This window comes from Ruditapes philippinarum, unplaced genomic scaffold (genome assembly GCF_026571515.1).
Source record: "Ruditapes philippinarum isolate M1 unplaced genomic scaffold, ASM2657151v2 ctg1342_1_1_1_1, whole genome shotgun sequence".
In the NCBI taxonomy this organism is placed as follows: Eukaryota; Metazoa; Mollusca; class Bivalvia; order Venerida; family Veneridae; genus Ruditapes; species Ruditapes philippinarum.
Window position 1 is genome coordinate 134,047 of NW_026867266.1, and position 20,862 is coordinate 154,908.

The 20,862-nt window shown below is 33.7% G+C and overlaps 1 protein-coding gene across 2 annotated transcripts; it reads right to left on the reverse strand.

The window, feature by feature from the left end:
- Window positions 1-1,753: 1,753 nt before the first annotated feature.
- On the reverse strand, window positions 1,754-17,219 carry LOC132735459 (zeta-crystallin-like). 2 transcript variants are annotated; one of them, XM_060722417.1, is made up of 9 exons: window positions 17,094-17,219; window positions 12,362-12,470; window positions 11,548-11,700; window positions 7,977-8,140; window positions 4,993-5,050; window positions 4,356-4,505; window positions 3,642-3,743; window positions 3,237-3,332; window positions 1,754-1,991 (listed from the first exon to the last, which is right to left on the reverse strand). In XM_060722417.1, the coding sequence occupies exons 2-9, from the start codon at window positions 12,467-12,469 to the stop codon at window positions 1,830-1,832; spliced, it is 993 nt and encodes a 330-aa protein (XP_060578400.1). In that variant the 5' UTR covers window position 12,470; window positions 17,094-17,219; the 3' UTR covers window positions 1,754-1,829. The 2 variants fall into 2 exon arrangements, with proteins under 2 accessions (XP_060578400.1, XP_060578399.1); XM_060722416.1 differs by lacking the exon at window positions 7,977-8,140 and adding an exon at window positions 10,753-10,922.
- Between the last annotated feature and the right edge of the window lie 3,643 nt (window positions 17,220-20,862).

Genomic DNA, 20,862 nt, shown 5'->3' on the forward strand with positions numbered 1-20,862 from the left:
AATTTTTGGGGAGCAAAAATTGAAAAGGCAAAATTGCATGAAGAAAATACCAAATATAGAGGCTATTGTCAAGGAGATCCTCTATCGCCTTAACTATTCATTCTATATGCTGAAATTCATCAACGATAAGAAACAATACACAAATTAGGAGTATAACAATCTATGGAAAAGAATATAAGATTCCCTAATATGCGGATGACACTAGTTTTTTTTTTGGATGGAAAAGAATATATATATCTTAAGAACACAATGTTAACATTACAATGTAAAGCTGAAAACGCAGGCCTAAATACTAATCAAATCAAAAGTGAATTGGTTTGGATCTGAAATAAAAGTAATATTATTCTTAGTCCAGATTATAATATGTCGTAGAACGACAAAGATGTTTAGATTAACTACAAATTTATCTGAAATTATAGATTTTAACTTTGACTTAAAAATGACGAAATCAAGAGATTATTTGCGAACTGGTCGAAGAGAGTACTTTCTCCAAAAGGAAAGCTGGTTGTTATAAAATCTCTTGCTCTTGCAAAATTAAATCATTTACTTTGGTGTTAACCAAATCTACACTTGGTCAAAATTACCAAAATACAGAACCCTTTTTTCCCTTTTTGTGGAATAGTTCTGAATAAAAGTCAAAAGGAATATTATTATCCAAGACTTCAAGTTTGGAGGATAGAATATTAAAACAATGATAGATTTAAAATAGTTCATGAATAGTTTAAAGGTGACTTAAATATGAGGAGTTCTGTTTTTTGGTGATCTTTCAAAAATCCAAATGGAGACTTTTACACCTAAGTAGCACCACCAACGTTCCGAAAGCTAGCTGGATAGCTTCCTTACATGAAATAATCCAATATCAAAAGTCGGGATTCGAACCCACAGCGGTGAGGAGCAAGTAGTTTGAAGTAAAAAAAAAAGATGTAGATCAACTTATAAAGCAATGCAAGACTCAGGGTATTTTCCTAACTCTTTACAAAAATGGCAAGATGAATTAAGAGATATCACTGAAGCAGTCCCGTTTAGGTACAATATTCGTAAGTGTTAAAGAACATAAATGTTCTATGTATAACAACTCTTTAGATAATGGATCATAAGAATACAGAATCAGCATGATTTTTACCGTTTTTAAATTCCGTTAAAAATGATTTATCATTAGACACATAAGCTCTATATACCCTTTACTCTTTTTCATTGCAGCAGATAAGAGCTAATAAGAAAAATCTTAATGAATTCAAGGTTAAATAACACTTGCTATATTTGAGGAAATTATTAAAGAAATACATAAAAGAAATTACCATCAACATACTTTGTATATTATCACTACTACATGTAAATGTTTGAAATATGTTTTGAAATTATTTTTTTTCACCTTAGTGAAGTAATACATGTAGGTTAAGTCCTTCTAGTTTTAATAGGAGTTAACCACATATTGGCTCAGGTGATGATTTATTTCCATATCAAAATCAAATCTTAGTACACGCATGTTATAAACTGAATTAATAAGTTTTTTTTTAATGTTCATTGCTCTAAATGCTAATATCTCTTAATCAAATGCATAAACATAAAAATAATGTTGTAAATCTTTTTTACAATAAATATAGCACCTGTCTATCAATATCTTTCATCATAATTGGATTAAACAATTAGACAATATACAATTGACATATAGACAGGTAATGCATCATCAAAGAATGACTCAACATAATTTAAAGCAGTACATCAATAACTCTCCTATAAATGTACACATTTCGTCCAAGTGCACGTATTATAAACTGCTTGTTCTTCATGAAGTAAAGCCGTAGTGTCTCTTATATAATCAGGTTGTCTCACAGAACAAACACTCGTTTTCCCAATGTTCCTGTGTTATTTATAACTTCATCATGGGCTACTGGTGCCTCGTCCAGCTTGTATTCTTTACAGATGTGAGGAACCAGCCATCCCGCCTTCAACCCTTCTGATATCCCTGAATGCATTTCTACCCAATCTTCCTGAAAACACAGCATAGTCACCAATTACTTTCCTAATATAACAATTACATGTATTATAAAACCTGAATTCTACAAAATCCATGACTGTATCTTTATTGCTGTGTTTATTATGATACAATAATTTTGATAGATTTTTCCAAAATCTAACCAAATTGGATGAAGAACCAAGAAACTTTTATCTAAATTATCCAAGTAAAAGGAATCCGGGTCAGCTCGGCCCTAAAACGTACTCGGCCCCCGAGTCAGCTCGGCCCTATTCCAACTCGGCACGGGTCAACTCGGCCCACTTTTCAATTATTAATATTTAGGTTTGTGTTATCATTATTTATTTTAATTATTGTAATTATTTGTAATACACCTATTGATAGTTTACGAATTAGCAGCAGACAGGCTTTTCATATCAGTAAAATTGCGAGTAAAGATAACCGATTGCGTATATGTCACTGTATTTCTGACTTTAATACCTTTAGTGTCAAACAATGTGTTGAAATATATATTGTTATGGGCTTTTATTATCAATCAGTGAGTATGTTAAGGATACCGATTAATTAGGTGATAATTATGATTGACTCATTCATTCATTTGATTAGTGACCACCTGCAATTAATTAGAAGCTTATGATATGAAGTAAACACGTTTTTGTTTAATATTTTTTTGAATATTACTTAACAAACAAAATGCCTCTAAGGAAACACATTTTTATTAGATCGATCTACTATATTAATTTTATCTGCAAACAAATAAATTAAAAATATCTAAATATACTTATTTCGGCAGAAGTATAATTATATAACAATAAGATATTTCTCATTATTAATTTACCTTAACAACATGCAAAGCAAAGTTAATACGTTATTTATATTTTTGTAAAGTGGGCCGAGTTGACCCGTGCCGAGTTGACCCGTGCCGAGTTGGTATAGGGCCGAGTTGACTCTTTTCCAGTAAAAGTGCGCGACTGATTTGAACTGGCCAGGCTGAGAAGATGGATAGCTTCTTCACTATGATACTTTCAAAGCTCCTTAAATAATTTTAACTTTTGGATATTACAAGGACATGATAATATAATTAGGACATAACCATTTTAAGCCACAGATTTGTTAAATTGATCCCAACAGTTATTTAGGCCACCTCATTTGTAGATTGCTCCAAGCTCCAACACAACCAGTTAAATTACTTGCTTTAACAAATAATGTTTAGTATATTTAGATTAAGTGTGTGATGTGCAAGATAAATTATCAGACTTACTGGAGATGCATTCATCAGTATCATACCCGTCACATGTGATTCTTTCTGCATTGCAAGTCTTGGATTTATTTCAATAGACCCTCTGTTACCAACAACCTAAAATTTTCAAAAAAAAATATGAAGTTACCAAAAGGAAGCAATCTTTACATTACAAACAGCGCTCACAACCCCCGAAAATTACTAAAATAATGTCAAAATATTCGAAAATAACATTTACTGCGTTAGTAAAAATTGGTCATTAATCGCACATAACATGTAAATTATTACTAGAATTTTCAATCTTTATACCTTTCCTAAAATCTTAGTACATTTCTCTCAGGTTTGATTTTATTGAAATATCCATGCTTATCTGGAGGTGTGCAGCTTGAAAGATGAAAATTTAATTTCACTCAACACTTTACCTACCACAATAATTCCTTTCCGGTTTATTATTTTCATATCAGTTTCTAGATTTACATTTGCTAGCATCTCTATTATAAGGTCTGGACCGACACCACCAGTTGCTTCCTAGAAGTAAAGCACTATCTTTATCAATTAAAGCTTTTCTGGTAACAAATTTGCATAGGCTAACAAAAATTTAAAAGTTTACCTTGTATCTATAGTCCAAAGATAAATTACATTAACTTATAAAGCATTTCTTTGAACTTTCGTTTAAAAATGGAGTCACCTTGCATAAAGTATCTTTTCAAATGGAAAAAAGATAAATGATTCAAAAGTTAAGCATGTACATTTGTATTTAAATAAAGTTAACTCTTTGCTTAAAAGTAACTTAATAGTATCTCTGTATTTTGCTCACATATGTATTATACAGTATAATAATTTCCAAACAATAAGGTAATCACTTGCCAACTTCAAGCAACATTAAGCCACATCAAGCCTCATAAGTAAATTTGATAGTTTTGTAGAAAGAGCAAAATTTGTTATACAATGTTTTAATCGATTTAGACCATGTAAAATTCTTATCAAATGAGAAAAGTATGTGAAATCATTTGTTATAAAAGTTTGTAAACATTGTAGTATAGTCCAATATATAAAACATGAAGCTTTTTTCAGTTGTACACCGTTCTATACAGGTATGTTAAAAAAACATTGTTCCTATTGGTCATGTAGGTAGTATACCACTATTTTATCTGCATATCCCTCTTCCCTATGGTTGAACACTGCTGTTGCACCTTGTTTGAGCACCAGATCAATACCTTCCAGTGTACCTGCTGTACCATACACTTTCATACCCTTTGATACAGCTATCTGAACACAGGCTAGACCTACCTGGAAAATATAACAACTTGATATAATTGTTGGATAGGTCATATTGATTGAGTCTGTACATGAGGGATAATGAATAAGTGCAACATCCCTCACGCCCCCTAGCACCGGCTTGAGCGGTACTCAATTCTCAACACTTAATAGTGCTGGCATCAATGATCTCGAAGGACCAGAAACATATAACAAGACTGAAGTGAAGTACGGGACAACTTTTTACAGCTGCCACACAGCACTTGACACCTGCTGTTGTGAAGTATAAAAATGGCCTGTACATAAGAACACAAAATTAATGCTTTACAAGTCATAGGGCGACTTTCAAACATTTATACTGATATAGAAAGGCTTAACGTCTGATATTTCATATTGTCCAATCATGTGCACCAATAATTATACCATGTTCTAAGACAAATTTTGCTAATCAACACATTAAAATCTCTTTATAAAATTTGTATAACTTTAAGTAAGAATATTTAATATATAAATTACATACAGCTCCACTAGCACCATGAATTAGAATACTGTTTCCAGGTTTGACCTTCTCACGTCCTCTGTAATGAAAAAATTAAGAATATTGTGACATGTCATAATACAGCAGAACGTCCATCATAATCATTCAAATTACAACATCAAAATTTTTTTTTTTTTTTTATAAAATACTATCAAAGTTGACAAAAAATGATGAGACTAAAATTCTACCAAAATCAGAGTGATATTGTGTGTAAATGTGAGTGCACGGGTAAAAATTTAAAATAAAATCATATTTTGCCATACAAGTAATTGTGTTTCATTTTATATTTAAATACGCAAAAATGATAAATAATTCACATTTGTTTTGGGTTTTTTTCCTTCGGTTTTAAAGTATTGGTCTTGTTGAGACTGTTCAGCTTTTCTGGAAGACCTAAGGTGCCCTTAATTTGATGCATTTTTTCAGGTACAAATTTATAACGGGCACCTGAGTGGAACCATCCATGTCTCATAAGCTAGCTGGATAGCAGGAATCCACATGTTTAGCCTCATACATCTCTATAAATATTGTTAGAAATGGATCTGTATCGTTCAATTTTGAAGATTGGGGTAGTCTTTTCATAATTTATGTAGCCCTAAACATTTTTCATTAAATCATTGGTTGATCATTGTTTTACTAGTCAATCACTTGAAATAAATGTATATTACTATTGACAACTCAACTTTATAGCGAAAAAAATGCATCATGCCACTTCAACATATCCAGCACCATTCTCCCTTAAGAAACATATTTCTTTCATTATACAGGTGTTTTGGTATTATTGTTCCTTCAAACACTAATGTGTAAAATATATAGCTTTAAATATACACTTTAAGGAAACTTAAGGTAAAATATGAGTATGTTATATATGAAATATACATATGTGTGTAAGCAATATGTCTGATTACAAAAATTCATTAATGTTTTTTTGAGACATTCCTATAGACAGACCAACAAAAAAAGCAAATCAAATATCTGCAATGTATTTGCTTTTAAAGTGACATTATAATGCCCATCCAAGTGTACTGTACGTCCCTGAGAGTACACTGGTAGAAATCAATATAATTTAGGATTTTGGCATATTTGTTTTGCCATATTCTACTTTAAATGAATATTCAATAACTCACAATCATGGCACATGGAAATTTCTTATTACCAATTATTGGTTATTCATCATTAATGGTCAATCTTTTAAAATGTTATTAATCTAATTCAACTTGACTAGACAATGAATAAATTAGTATAATGTCACTTTAATTGATTGGAAAAGCACTTTTAATAATGGTTACTCCAACAGCAAGTAAAACACATTTACGCATTGCAAATTTATATAGCACTTACAATCCAAGTAAATTACCAAACTCAGAGGCCAAAATATGCAAAAATGGAACTAACTGCAGTAGAAATATGGTGATAAACACAGTAAATGCTTCAAAATCAGTCATTAATCGCACAAAGTCATAACATGTAAATCATTATTTGAATATTAAATATTTTTACTTTTTTAAATCTTAGTACATTTTTCTTACGTTTGATTTTCTTGAAATAGTTTGGGGCATCTGAATGCATAAGTTCATGTGTTAAATTTGGATTAAAATCACATTCCTGCTTCTTTCAAGTTTTAATACAAAAATCTCCAAGCACTATGAACTTTTAATGTTCCTGAATTATTATAATGTAATAATTTCATTTGAATTGATAAATTTACTTTTTTTTCAAGGGTCACATGGCATAGCCAGGGCTCACTTTATTTTTAATTTGGCTTCCCTAACACCTTCTCTACTGATTTAAATAGAAGAGAGTTGATTTATTACATACATTATACAAGCTACTGTTCAACTTCTGTAGAGCAAGTTGGCATGATCTCTGTTGTAAAGTATGTAAGTGCCTCTATACAGAAGAACTATGTATTATACTTATACTATAACCTGAAACTAAACTAATTTTACAATGTACATGTACAAACACAGCTAGCCACATGAAGCATCTTTATATGTTTTGCAAGATATGCTAAACATTTAATGAAAGCAAGTTAAATCTAGAAAAATAAGTAAATAAAGTATTATAAAATAAAGTTCTTTCCTTCTATCATTTCTGAATTATAAACATTATTTGGTTCCTGTTCTAAAGACCTGCTCATAAAATTGCAAGCTTGGCTTTTTTCTAGTGCCTGTCAACTTTACTAAGTGCCTGTCAGTAAAATAAACAAAACAGTCTAATTTTTTTTCTATTATTATCATAACTAGGAATTGCAAAAGTAGTTGGCCCAAGGATTCTGTTTAAATGGTAGCCTCTGGTAATTTCAACAAGCATTCTAAGATAATACAGATAGCCTTCTTATATTATGTAAGCTGTCATCATTATGTCATGGATGACACTCCATTTTTACATGCAATCCAGCCATTATCTACCAAGGGCTATTTTCCACAGGTTGGGGAAGCAGCCCTGCCCTTAATTTTAGTGATTTTTATCGTACATGATATATTTGCAAAAGTGGAAGAAAAAGCGTGATGTAAATTCAATTTTGGGGGGAAAACTGCATGATTTTTAAGAATTTTTCTTTGGGGAAGCAGTCCTATAACGGCCCCTGCTATGGAAGGGAAAAAAAGCCTTGACTACCAAATATTTTATATGACCTTTCATATTTTGCATTCACAATACATTTTGCCAAGAGGCATAATTATTACACTTGTGACCTCCCATAGAAATATTAATAGTCTTAATAATTAAATGTATGTTGAACGTTTGCAGAGCTTACTCCATTGGCCTTGTTGAAAATAAGATTTTGCATTGTATGTGTTTTCTCTAATGCTTTGATGTATTGTCTTAATAAGTTACCTTCCTTAAATTAAGAGTTTATTATTTTTATTATCATTCTTAACAGCTTGGTATCTAGCAACTATCACAAAACAAACATTTCACAGGTGTACATGTATACAGGATGAGGAAATACATTCAAATGCTCTTACATTAAACAGACAGCTCTAAAGGCTGTATAGCATGCTATGCCAACTCCTGCCCCTTGTTGAAATGAGAGAGAACTTGTTAAATGCCCCACCATGTTTTCCTCAACTGTAGTGAACTCAGCATAGCCCCCTGATACATTCTTAATCACATACACACGGTCCCCAGGCTGTAGTAGACACATAGAAAAGTTAAGGGCCGACACAAAATAAGATTACACAAGACCTATGGTAAATATGATAGTAATATGTTATTTTATGGTATGGTAACTTTACCTGACAACATACAGGTCTACTAGTGCTGGTACGACTGATTACAATAAGGTCAGGTCTTGTGCTGGCATGACTGACAACAATTAGGTCTAACACTCGGTATGACTGACAATATTCAGGTCTAGTGTTGATCTGTGTGACTGACAATATTAACATCTAGTGGTGGGTATCACTGATAATGTTATGGTCAAGTGTATGAATTACAAGTTTGAGGTTTAATGCTGCATATGACTGACAATATTCAGGTTTAACAATTTTGTGCTGCCATGACTGACAATTATAAATTAAGTCTAATGCTGGGTATGACTAACAATATTTAGGTTTTGTGCTGCCATGACTGACAACCTTTAGGTCTAAACCTGGGTATGACTGACAATATATGGGTCTTATGATGGTATGACTGAATACATTAAGACTATTGCTGGTATGCCAGACAAACACATTGTCTATTATGCTGCGTAAAATTGAAAACATTGTTGTCTTGTGCTGGGCATGACTGACAAGGTTTGAGAACATGACCCATAGCCATGGAATTGGGAATTTCAGTGGTGTTTTGTTAAAAATTGGGGAAAAAATGCATGACTGAAATTTTACAGTGATTAAATGGATGCAAACATTTATTACTGTCTAGGATGGCATCTTCAAACATATAAGCACTATTACAGTAAAGGAGCCCTTATTTTCAAAGATTTTAGAATTTTTGTTCAATATTTTTATTTTGTAACTTTTAATTGGGAATTTTTTATGTATAGAGAAACTAGAGGATGCTTTTGTAAAAAAGCGCATGTCTCCCCCACTGCACTGTGACCTTGACCTTTGACCTACTGACCCCAAAAACAATAGGGATCATCTGCTCTATAAGACCAATCATCCTATGAAGTTTGAGGGCTGTAGGTCAAAAGGAACTCTAGTTATCATCCGGAAACGAGAAATTGACCAACGGTCAGTGTGACCTTGACCTTTGACCTACTGACCCCAAAAACAATAGGGATCATCTGCTCAATAAGACCAATCATCCTATGAAGTTTGAGGGCTGTAGGTCAAAAGGAACTCTAGTTATCATCCGGAAACGAGAAATTGACCAACGGTCACTGTGACCTTGACCTTTGAACTACTGACCCCAAAAACAATAGGGATCATCTGCTCAATAAGACCAATCATCCTATGAAGTTTGAGGTCTGTAGGTCTAAAGGAACTCTAGTTATCATCCGGAAACGAGAAATTGACCAACGGTCAGTGTGACCTTGACCTTTGACCTACTGACCCCAAAAACAATAGGGATCATCAGCTCTATAAGACCAATCATCCTATGAAGTTTGAGGGCTGTAGGTCAAAAGGAACTCTAGTTATCATCCGGAAACAAGAAATTGACCAACGGTCACTGTGACCTTGACCTTTGACCTACTGACCCCAAAAACAATAGGGATCATCAGCTCTATAAGACCAATCATCCTATGACGTTTGAGGGTTGTAGGTCAAAAGGAACTCTAGTTATCATCCGGAAATGAGAAATTGACCAACGGTCACTGTGACCTTGACCTTTGACCTACTGACCCCAAAAACAATAGGGATCATCTGCTCTATAAGACCAATCATCCTATGAAGTTTGAGGGCTGTAGGTCAAAAGGAACTCTAGTTATCATCCGGAAACGAGAAATTGACCAACGGTCACTGTGACCTTGACCTTTGAACTACTGACCCCAAAAACTATAGGGATCATCTGCTCAATAAGACCAATCATCCTATGAAGTTTGAGGGCTGTAGGTCTAAAGGAACTCTAGTTATCATCCGGAAACGAGAAATTGACCAACGGTCAGTGTGACCTTGACCTTTGACCTACTGACCCCAAAAACAATAGGGATCATCAGCTCTATAAGACCAATCATCCTATGAAGTTTGAGGGCTGTAGGTCAAAAGGAACTCTAGTTATCATCCGGAAACGAGAAATTGACCAACGGTGACCAACGGTCACTGTGACCTTGACCTTTGACCTACTGACCCCAAAAACATTAGGGATCATCAGCTCTATAAGACCAATCATCCTATGAAGTTTGAGGGCTGTAGGTCAAAAGGAACTCTAGTTATCGTCCGGAAACGAAGAATGGACGGACTGACGGACGGACGGACGGACGGACGGACGGACGGACGGACGGACTGACGGACGGACAGGGCAAAAACAATATGTCTCCCCCCGAGGTGGGGGAGACATAATTAGCAGTTATATAGAGTCTACAGATATGGTGGTGCAACTTATCCAAACACCCCCTATTACTCAATAATGATATTGTCTAGGTACTTTTATCATTTACAAGTCATGTAAATTAAGATGCCATGAAAGTGTTATATGTATGGTAGTCGACATACAAAAAAAACTTCCCCTACTTCTACTGGCTCACACGATCAACACATGAATATTGTACAAGCAAGAAATAGTTTGCCAAGATTGTTAGTATAAATGTGTTTCAAGCTTCAAACTCAAAGCTTGGCATGCCGATAAAATGTTGCTTACGAGAAGCAGACAGCTTTATACGCTGTGAAGTATGGAATGCCTATGCCAGCACCTTGTTGAAACGTAGTTTTCTCATCCAGATGTCCGACATCTGTTTCATCAGCCGTACTAAATTCAGCATAGCCACCGCTGACATAAACTTTTCTGGACACATAAACCCGTTCTCCTGGCTGTGTGGACAAGATGGCATTTGGGTTACTCAACTTGGATTTAATTTTTCAGCAATTATAAATCTTTGTGTTTTGTGTCTTACATATCCTATCACACTAATGCCAGGTCACAATTTAAAGAGTAATGTAACTATATGGAACCACCATGCAGAATTGCATATTTACTGATGGAGGAAGATCTCTTGTGAAAATTATGCCTGACAGAATAAAGCATACCCGTAGAATCCTAAATTGTCTATTTTCTACTATAAATACATGTAGCATCATTCTGTATACATGTATGACAGATCGCTACATTTATTTTAGGACACTATCCCACAATGATTATTAAATACACATGAATAAAATAATATCAATTTCATGTCTGGTGCTTACTAACTCCATAAAGGAAGAAATTCTTCAACTTATTATGTCCTCACTACTGGATAATAATCCAATAAATTTTTGTTTGCCTAGAGATGTAATTGATTGGCTACAAACAATTGAATATAGCTCAAAACTGACAAAATATTATAGGAATTAATGATAAGAACTGTTCCAAAAACAGGGCAATCAAGAAACAATTTAAACATCTGATTTAGACATCTGAAAAAAAAAAAAATTTAACATTTCACTTAAGTATTACCTTAAACTTTGTCACATTTGCTCCAACATCTTTCACAATTCCTGCGAGGTCTGAACCTGGGGTAAACGGTAATGGTGGCTTGATGGCGTAGGTGCCAGACCTTATGTATGTGTCCACTGGGTTAATTCCAGCAGCCTTTACTTCCACAAGAACCTGAAAGCATAATAATTAATGAAATCAACCACGGTTGTCATTAAGATTTTGCTGATACAGTTTATTTCAATTTAAGGCAACTATTTTTTGTTTTAGGACATACATTATAATTATAACAATCAGTGTTGTATTTTTTTAAGATTTGAAACAGCCCAAAATGCATTTGAGAAATTCATGTTGGCCTACATTTTGCCCCTTATGACAACCCTGACTACAAATGAGTCTCTTTGAATGCATGCAGAATACATGAACTTTTCCTTTTAGCATATACATGTAGTTAAAGGAGTGATCAACACATCATCATGCATATCATAACATAAAAGGGTTGTTATGTTACTAAGTCACTTAATAATTATTATGTTATATGGTCTTTTGTTATTGTCTTTTAGTACATGTTGCTAATTAGCTTATGTTTCATGATACATAAAAAAAATCGTTTTCAAATAAAGTTTCTTGTATCTTGTATCTTTTTGTCCTATTTTGCTTAATTTATATGTCACTCTGTTTATTATCATTTATGTGAATTAATTATCATTTCTGTATCTCCATAATGTACACTTCCAAACATATAGAAAGTTAACAAATCCAGAGCGCATAGGACAATAAAAATTTAAAATCTTAATCATAGCTGATAACTATCAGCGTATCATGATGCACTAACCTGTGATTGGCTTGGAGTAGGTATTGCTACATTTGTTTCTACTTTCAGAACTTCAGGCCCACCAAACTGGGCCACTCTAACAGCTCGCATCATTTGTCTGCCTGCCATACTGTACATACAAACACATGTAACAATTACTGGTTACTGACTGTACAAAAATGTTTACTAATAATGTAAGCCACCTTTACGAATGAAGCTAAGTTAGGAGAGCTGTGGTACAGGATGCAGAGGGTCAGACTGCATATTTTTCCCAATCTGTTACATTTAGCACCAAACCAATGTTCACTTAAGAACTGTTCACTAAAAAGTAGAGAAAATGTTTAAGCAGCAAGATGGCTCAGTTGGTATTTCTAGAGTGCCGCGTTCAAGTCGCAGTCAAACTGTCACATACGAGGGTTGTTCGGAAAGTTTTGAGACTGGGTCAATATTTAGCGTTGGAAAAGATAAAATCAAACAAGAGTTTACTATGTATTACTTTAATACCTCATCTATTATAGTGTAAAATTTCATAACAATAGCTTCATGTATACAAAAGCTACAAAGCGTTAGGCACAGACACTACCGGTGACCCGGCGCACGCAACGACGTTATCCAACGTTGCCGTTATTTCCAGAGTTTAACGTCACCATAGAAAAGTCAACTGCTACTCCTTTTCAAAGTATCTTCCTTCACAACGTACACATTTCTCATGCCTCGTAACCCACTTGGCGAATACATTTCTATACCAGTCAGATTTAAAGTTGCAATAATGCTCATAACTCTAGAGCGCAGTTCAACTAGGTCCTCAAACCGGATTCCTCGTAGTTCGGATTTGATGGCCGGAAAAACGGAAAAGTCCATTGGGGCCAGGTCGGGTGAGTAGGGTGGGTGAGCGATGCGGTTAAACCCGAGAACATCAAGTTCCAGAGAAGTGGCAGATGCTGTATGCGCAGGCGCATTGTCTTGATGTAGGTAGATGTTCTCCAGATTCGCAAGCATTTCCGGCCGCTTCTTACGGATAGCGTTGATCAGTTCCCGTCTGATTACCTTAAACAGAAATATCGGAGCTCGTACTTAATACAGATACAGGTGAATTAATTTCAAATAATTATTTTAATAATTAAGTAAGTAATCAATTTAATTATCTATATTATTTATATATTTATTTTTAATTATTTTCATGTTAAATAAAGTTAACATAATTACTCACCCTGCAGTAATAGTCAGCGTTCACCGTCTCTCCCTTCGGTAAAGCATGTGTTAACAGCATCCCCTTCCGGTCCATGAATAGAATAAACATATGTTTCCCAACGGATTTGGTTACACGTGCTTTCTTCGGGGGTGGAGACGACGTGTGCTTCCAAACTGAAGACTGCGACTTTGTTTCTGGGTCGTAGTAGTAAAACCAGGACTCGTCCGTGGTAATAATTCTGTCTTAGAACGCGTCGCCTTCTCTCTGGTATGAACGTAGAAACTGTCGAGATGCTTTTACTTGGTTTTCTTCCTGATCAGCCGTCAATAATCTCGGTACCCAATGGGCCGAAACCCGAGACATTGCAAGTGTCTCAGTTAACATTTTGTGAGCAGTTGCCGTACCTACATCACAAACTTCTGCAACTTCTCTGCAAGTTGTAAAAACTGATAAAAAATTTATTTACAGAGACGTTGTGAAGTGAATTAAGATGGAGGCCGGCAGGCGCGCGCGGAAAGCATCCAACGTTTCCGTGGCAGTGACTGTTGATGCCAGGCCATTCCAGTCAACAATTGTCCTCGGGAAGAAAGTATTTTTATACATCCTACCATAAACCCATACTGTACATCTACATTTACATATGGATTAACAGGTATTCGCTAACTAAAGTGACTAGCAGGCAACTTGTAAACGTTTGTCAATGTTTGAGTTTGATAGACAAAAAACACCGAGTCCAATCGTTCACTATGTTTCCCAGGCGGAGAACGCATGAAGAGATCAATTTTACAGGTGGAAAACCGATACTGTGGTAAGAAAACTGTCTTCAATTTCTTTGAAAATGCATATTTCACAAAACTTTATAGCCTATTCTGATCTCATATGATTACTTTATCCGACGGGCATCTCAAACTCGCCAAATCTTTGTTAACTTATTAGATCATTATCGACAACTGCACAAGAAAAGTCACAAAATTGGTAAAATCGCTCTTTGATAGCCAATAACTTGACATCCATGCAAACTTCTAAACATTTGTATCGCTCTAAAGATTCTTTATTAACATATCCTCATCCACCAAAAGCCTGTTCTATTTCTATTTCGTATTTTTGGAGTATAATATCGTTTAAGCGAATTTTCAAAATGAACGCATGAGCCGAACTTTTTATGTGGTTTCATAGGTTTGCAAAGTGAACGCATGAGCAGGTGGTATTTTTAAAACTCCAGTTTTTCCTAATTATCTAACAAATTTAACATATTCCAACTTTAAAAATTTCAAATTTTATTTCAAATAAGTGAGAGACACTTTTTTTACAAATTAAAATATACTTTGTACGCTGTATGTATATATATGCTAATAAGGAAAAGTACGAGGTCTGTTGGGAAAGATCGTGTGAAATTGAAGTAATTCCTCGTTTATAACACATATTATCAGCTTTAATGAACAACTTCTTATTGAATAACTTAAACAAATGAATATTGTTTAATACATGAAACGGAGAGATAACTACATGTAAGTCTTGTCATGTTGAATAAAATCAACAACTGACGACATTAAGCTGATTTATATAATAATCTTACATGACACTTTGGAAAAATCCTCGATTTTTGCACGCATGGTAAATGATTGTTTTACAAAATATGTACTTTGATAATTTAATTAATTGAATACAATTACTATCATACATGCATTATATTTAACAACAAAGGATAAATGACAAATAATAGCGTATGTATACTCTTTTAAAGTCCCTGTACCTCAAAACTTTAATAGTCTAATATGATAAACCTGATACTCAAATAAATTATCACCAATATTACAAATCTTACATAGATATTATCGAATTTAACAAGTTCTGTAAATAAAGGGAGGTAATTAGAAACACATTTTGATAAATACTTTGCCTATTCTTCATTAAAATAAAAAGTGTATTATTTCTAAAAGAAAAACTTATAATAACCCTAAAAAGAATGTGTTTTTTCAACATTTTCTTGTATGTTCATTTTGTTGTAAGGAAGTTGATATATATATATATATTATTGCTTAAAGATCCTGTATGTTTTTACCCCATGAGCATATTGCGAAAAATGGCCGTTTTCATTGAAAAGCCTCCTGTAACAAGTTCAAACTGCTATGAAACTATGAAAAATGCTTCCTTCAATACTGATGAAACTCGGCTACTCCATAGCCTCTGTAACAACATGCTCAATCGTAAATTTCCTGTTACCATGGCAACGGGGGGACGTCTCAAAATTGCCAAAAATCACTATTTTCCTTTTTTTTTCATCAAAACTGATTTTAAAGTGCTGCAACTTCTCAATGAATTGAGATAGAGTAAAAGGCTTTTCAGCGTCTGTTACTAGTTACCCTAAGATCGACCTGAGGCCATTTTTAGCCTGTCACATGTCCAAAACAAAATTTTCTTGACGATGAGGGGACTCCGCCCACTCTCTTCAAACCCCCTCAGGCAACCCCCTGATGTAACATTTGGATGGGGGACGGCGCCGAAAAAATGGTCACTTTTTTAACAACATTTCTCAAACGAAAACCAGTCTTTGGGGCCTAAATAGGACATTTTTTGCACTGTTTGAGGCCTCAAAAAGGTTTTCTGTAACTTTAAACATTGTTAATTCTTTATTTAAGAACATAAAAATTTTGAGTCACAGGATCTTTAAGTGTATGTTACATCTTTAATTATAACATACCATCAACCAATGATGTTTTATTTTGCAAATATTTTACTCAAAGTTTTATCTATGAGGATTTATTATATTTTCACAGAACCGAACAGACCTTCATCTATTGATTATAAGCAATCCGTCTTAAGGTATGAAAATAGGAATTCTGTTAGCTCAAACATTTGGAACGAAAATTTTGGAATTTAAAGGTTCAGTGATCGATAACATGTGAGATATCCATGAAACCTGGAGTAACCAAAAAATCCACCTGCTCATGCGTTCATTTTGCAATCTGATGAAACCACATGAAAAGTTCGGCTCATGCGTTCATTTTGAACATTCGCTTAAACGATATTATACTCCAAAAATACGGAATAGAAATAGAACAGGCTTTTGGTGGATGAGGATATGTTAATAAAGAACCTTTAGAGCGATACAAATGTTTAGAAGTTTGCTTGGATGTCAAGTTATTGGCTATCAAAGAGCGATTTTACCAATTTTGTGACTTTTCTTGTGCAGTTGTCGATAATGATCTAATAAGTTAACAAAGATTTGGCGAGTTTGAGATGCCTGTCGGATAAAGTAATCATACGAGATCAGAATAAGCTATAAAGTTTTGTGAAATATGCATTTTCAAAGAAATTGAAGACAATTTTCTTACCACAGTATCGGTTTTCCACCTGTAAAATTGATCTCTTCATGCGTTCTCCGCCTGGGAAACATAGTGAACGATTGGACTCGGTGAAAAATGACGTATCCGAAATTAAACAACTTCATATGAAATTAATCATTTGGCATGTACAATATACATGACAGCTCTATGTTAACATTGCTGCCATGGTATAAATTATTGATCCGACTATAAATCACATTGATAACATTCAAACCTGATTATAACGTAAGAAATTATCGAATTATTTCATTCGTTCCAGATTTTGTCCTCGCAGATATAACACCACTAAATGATTTTTTTATAGTCGAACGCCACTAAATACCTCGGATATACTATTCTCCGGTCCGGTCCAGTCGCTTCCGGTCTCCGGTCCCTTCCGGTCTAATTCGACCGGAAAATACTAGTTACTGCCTGTTTTCGAATAATTATTTGTAAAAATGGGTATATTTAAATGTTTGAAGGCGAAATAGATCTTAATATCAGATAAGTATTTTTCTTAGATAATGTATTTTGTTTTGGTATTTTCGTTTGTTTTATAGTCATTTAAAATCTTTATTAAATTAAGGAAGATTGTATAGCTTACTAAGACATTTTACATCATTTTAAAGCATTAAAGATAGCATATTCTGTAATGCAAGCTGTATTTTTTAACAAAATCGTCAAATAATTATAAAAGTGAGAAATAATAATACATGCATGCACGTACAGTATATCAAATTTTGAATAGTGATAATAAAAATCAAAACTACATTGTAAGTAAAGATTTTGGTTAGTAACATTTAAAGTGTTTGACATTATATACATTTATATCAAATATCAAATTCATTGTTATCATTTCTTCTTGTTAAAATTGTTTAACATGCAACTCAAATAATTCGATCAAGTCCTGCATGTATACATGTCTACAGAATTTCTTATTCCTGAAGAAATATTGTTCAAATCTGGAGAAAGGGTGATCCTTAAGATCATTAGGAATAAGATTATTAGAATGAAAATAAAATGAGACCAACAAGGCAATGTGACATTCACAGAACGCAGCCCCGACATAATAATATATACCAGCTGGGCACCAAGAAGGCACCGAACTGAACAAGGGATATAACACTATCCGGGATATGTAAAAAGTAAAATGATCAGAATTAAAAACGTATTCATGCAAATTTCAATTGATTTGTTTTGAGTCGTTTTTACATGATGTTTTCTATATGTGTTGATATAATTATGTAAGTCTTATTCTGAGATAAGGTTAAACGGAATTATATCAGAAATATATATGCTGGTGATAATTTATTCAGTGCTTTTTATATCACATAAGTACATTGTAAGTGTATCAACTATAAAGTATTTATAAGCTGCAGCTCACACTTGATATTGTAAGAAAGACAATGTAAATGGAGACACCAGCAGAGAGGGGAAAACTACCAGTCATACTCAGAAAAAGAGAGAAGAAAGTAGAAAAAGAATGGTCATTAAATATGACTGAATGGCTGATAAACTGGTTTGCAACTATGCTTTCAAATATTTTTGAAATTGTTGGAATAAAAGATACCACCAGGGAATAATTATTCTTGTCTGATCTCCTCCTTCATATAGAAATATATAAAGAACGTCCAAAACAACAAAATGGAAATTGTTTCAGGTTTGGTTTGATTGAGCCTGTTCGTGATCATGAACGGTGCTTAAAAGTGCTATTTACGTCCACGGCCACTATAGCATCGGCTTATGCAGAATTCAACATTTAAACATAATAATTGTGAAATTTTTAACTTAGAAACATCTGAAGATGCGTTCACACGGCGGAACCTTCAACGTGACACGTTAGTGCCATTCCATGAAAAGCAGCCTTAGGTCCCAAGTAAAAATGCTTGTGCCCTAAACGAGAAAACAATGGGCGGAACTAAGCAAATAAAATGGAAATTTGAAAGAGGATCTGAGGTTATGAAGCCTGCATAGACAAGACGTCATAATACAACTTTAAGCAGGCAACATATCATATTGGTGAATCGTGATTATGCAGTATTTAAGGAGTACTGGAACCACCATAGTTGAAAAAAGGTCAAATAGGAAAAACTAAAAATACGACATCACATGTATACACAACCATACTGTCGTGCTGAATGATCTCCAAGGATCGAATATATAACATCTTTGATTATATGCACGGTGGGACGTTTTACGGCCTCTACAAGGCACAAATAACACTGATGGGCGACAAAACAACGCCAAAAACAACAAAATTGAAAATGTTCAGGCTCGCTTTGATTGAGCCTGTTCATGGTCGGTACTGGAACGTGCAAGTTACCGTCCACGCCTCCAAGCGCTTGCTATATTTAGTTTGTTATGGAAAAATTCCTAACATAAAATCAATGTTAATTAAAATTAAACTCAGGCTTAATTAAAAAAAATAAATTTGTTAGTTAGTTTTGAATTTGTAGCAAAGCGTTTATTTAACGCATTTGCAACACGTACATGACTTTCAAATAAAGCATCATTTACATAATAAAGACGTTGCTCCTTATACTCATTTTATAAGTCATTTTAGTTTAACAATAAGTATTTGACGTCTTTAACTTCAACCCCATACTTACATTTTTTTTATTATAGCTTGACATTTTATTCTCCAGAACTTATAACGAACGTGACTGAGGGTAGATACGTATAAATGGTCTATTGTTGTAATCAAAAAGAGAAAATAAGAATCCCTAATGAAAGCCCAATACGTCAAAATTGAAAATGTTGTAAGCTCGGTTTGATTGAGCCTGTTCATGGACGGTACTGGCAAGTGCAAACTACCGTCCACGCCCTCTAGCACCGGCTTAAGCAGAAATAAACATTTAAACATGAAATGGTATTTTTTTTGATTTAGAAACATCAAGTTCTCCGTTACTCTAGCAGGAGATTTGATCAACTGAGACCAAAATCTTTAACAATATGCGTCTGTAATTATAATTATTAGAATAAGCAGAGTTAACGCCCCATTTTGTATAGAAACAGTTTGATATTTATGTTTCATTGGTTAGTTTCTTTAAAGTGAAATATGTTTTGATTCCCAAAATTTGACTTAAAAACTAAAATATTTTCATCTGAACAATGACAGTATCACTCAGTTTACAATTAAATAGCAGGAAACGGTTTTCAGTATATATAAGCTAAAATATTGTCTGCCTATTTGAGATTTAGCAAAAATGCATGAAAAGTGTGATTCGTCTTTGAGGTTTCCCGTAATTTGTTCAAGGATATTTTTCTTATAATAATAATAATAATAATAATAATAATAATAATAATAATAATAATAATGTATGTACATTATATTTATGCTTAAGATAATGATGTTAGATTAATTGTGTAAATTCTATACAATAAAATATTATTAAACTGAAACTTTAAAAGGGCACGTGTCATTTGTGCCAATATCTCCGCTTACATTTAACAGAGCCAGGTCTTATATATATAAACTTCGCAGTAAGTAACAGAAATATGGATGGAAGGTTGGACTTTTTCTCCTACTAGAATTGTTTATTTCTATTATTGTTTTATGCTTTTCAATGGATTACTGATTTATCCGTGAAAATTATAATGTAATTTCACAGTGAAAATTATCAAAATATAATTTCACAATTTTCAATGACGAAGCTACCTTTTTTAAAAATTTTCCCCATGTGGTACCTCAATTTTATTTTTGCTGACATTTTTGACAATGTCAGGCTGTTTAAAGAAAAGCAAAGCCACAATTATTCAAATGAGTTTGCGAGATGATCTGTGTTAGCTACTGTAACTACATATGTACTTCAATCAAACGGATTGATCAACAGGCATTTTTGGGAAAATAATCATATTTATTTGTTAGGAAATCAAATTAGATATATCTACATGCACTTTTAACCGGGAGACGTGGAATACCTTTGCTGGCGGTCAAAATATACCGGGGTGAGACCGAGAAATACCGAGAGGTAGTACACCCCGGTCTTGGGAGACCGAAGACA

Bases quoted from the DNA above. Each gene is read 5' to 3' on its own strand.
- LOC132735459 (XM_060722416.1), bottom strand. From the start codon at position 12,469: ATGGCAGGCAGACAAATGATGCGAGCTGTTAGAGTGGCCCAGTTTGGT. The intron at 5,051-10,752 runs GTAAGCAACATT...TTTTCATTACAG, and splicing joins TATAAAGCTGTCTGCTTCTC to AGGACGTGAGAAGGTCAAAC. The intron at 1,992-3,236 runs GTAAGTCTGATA...CTGTGTTTTCAG, and splicing joins TACTGATGAATGCATCTCCA to GAAGATTGGGTAGAAATGCA.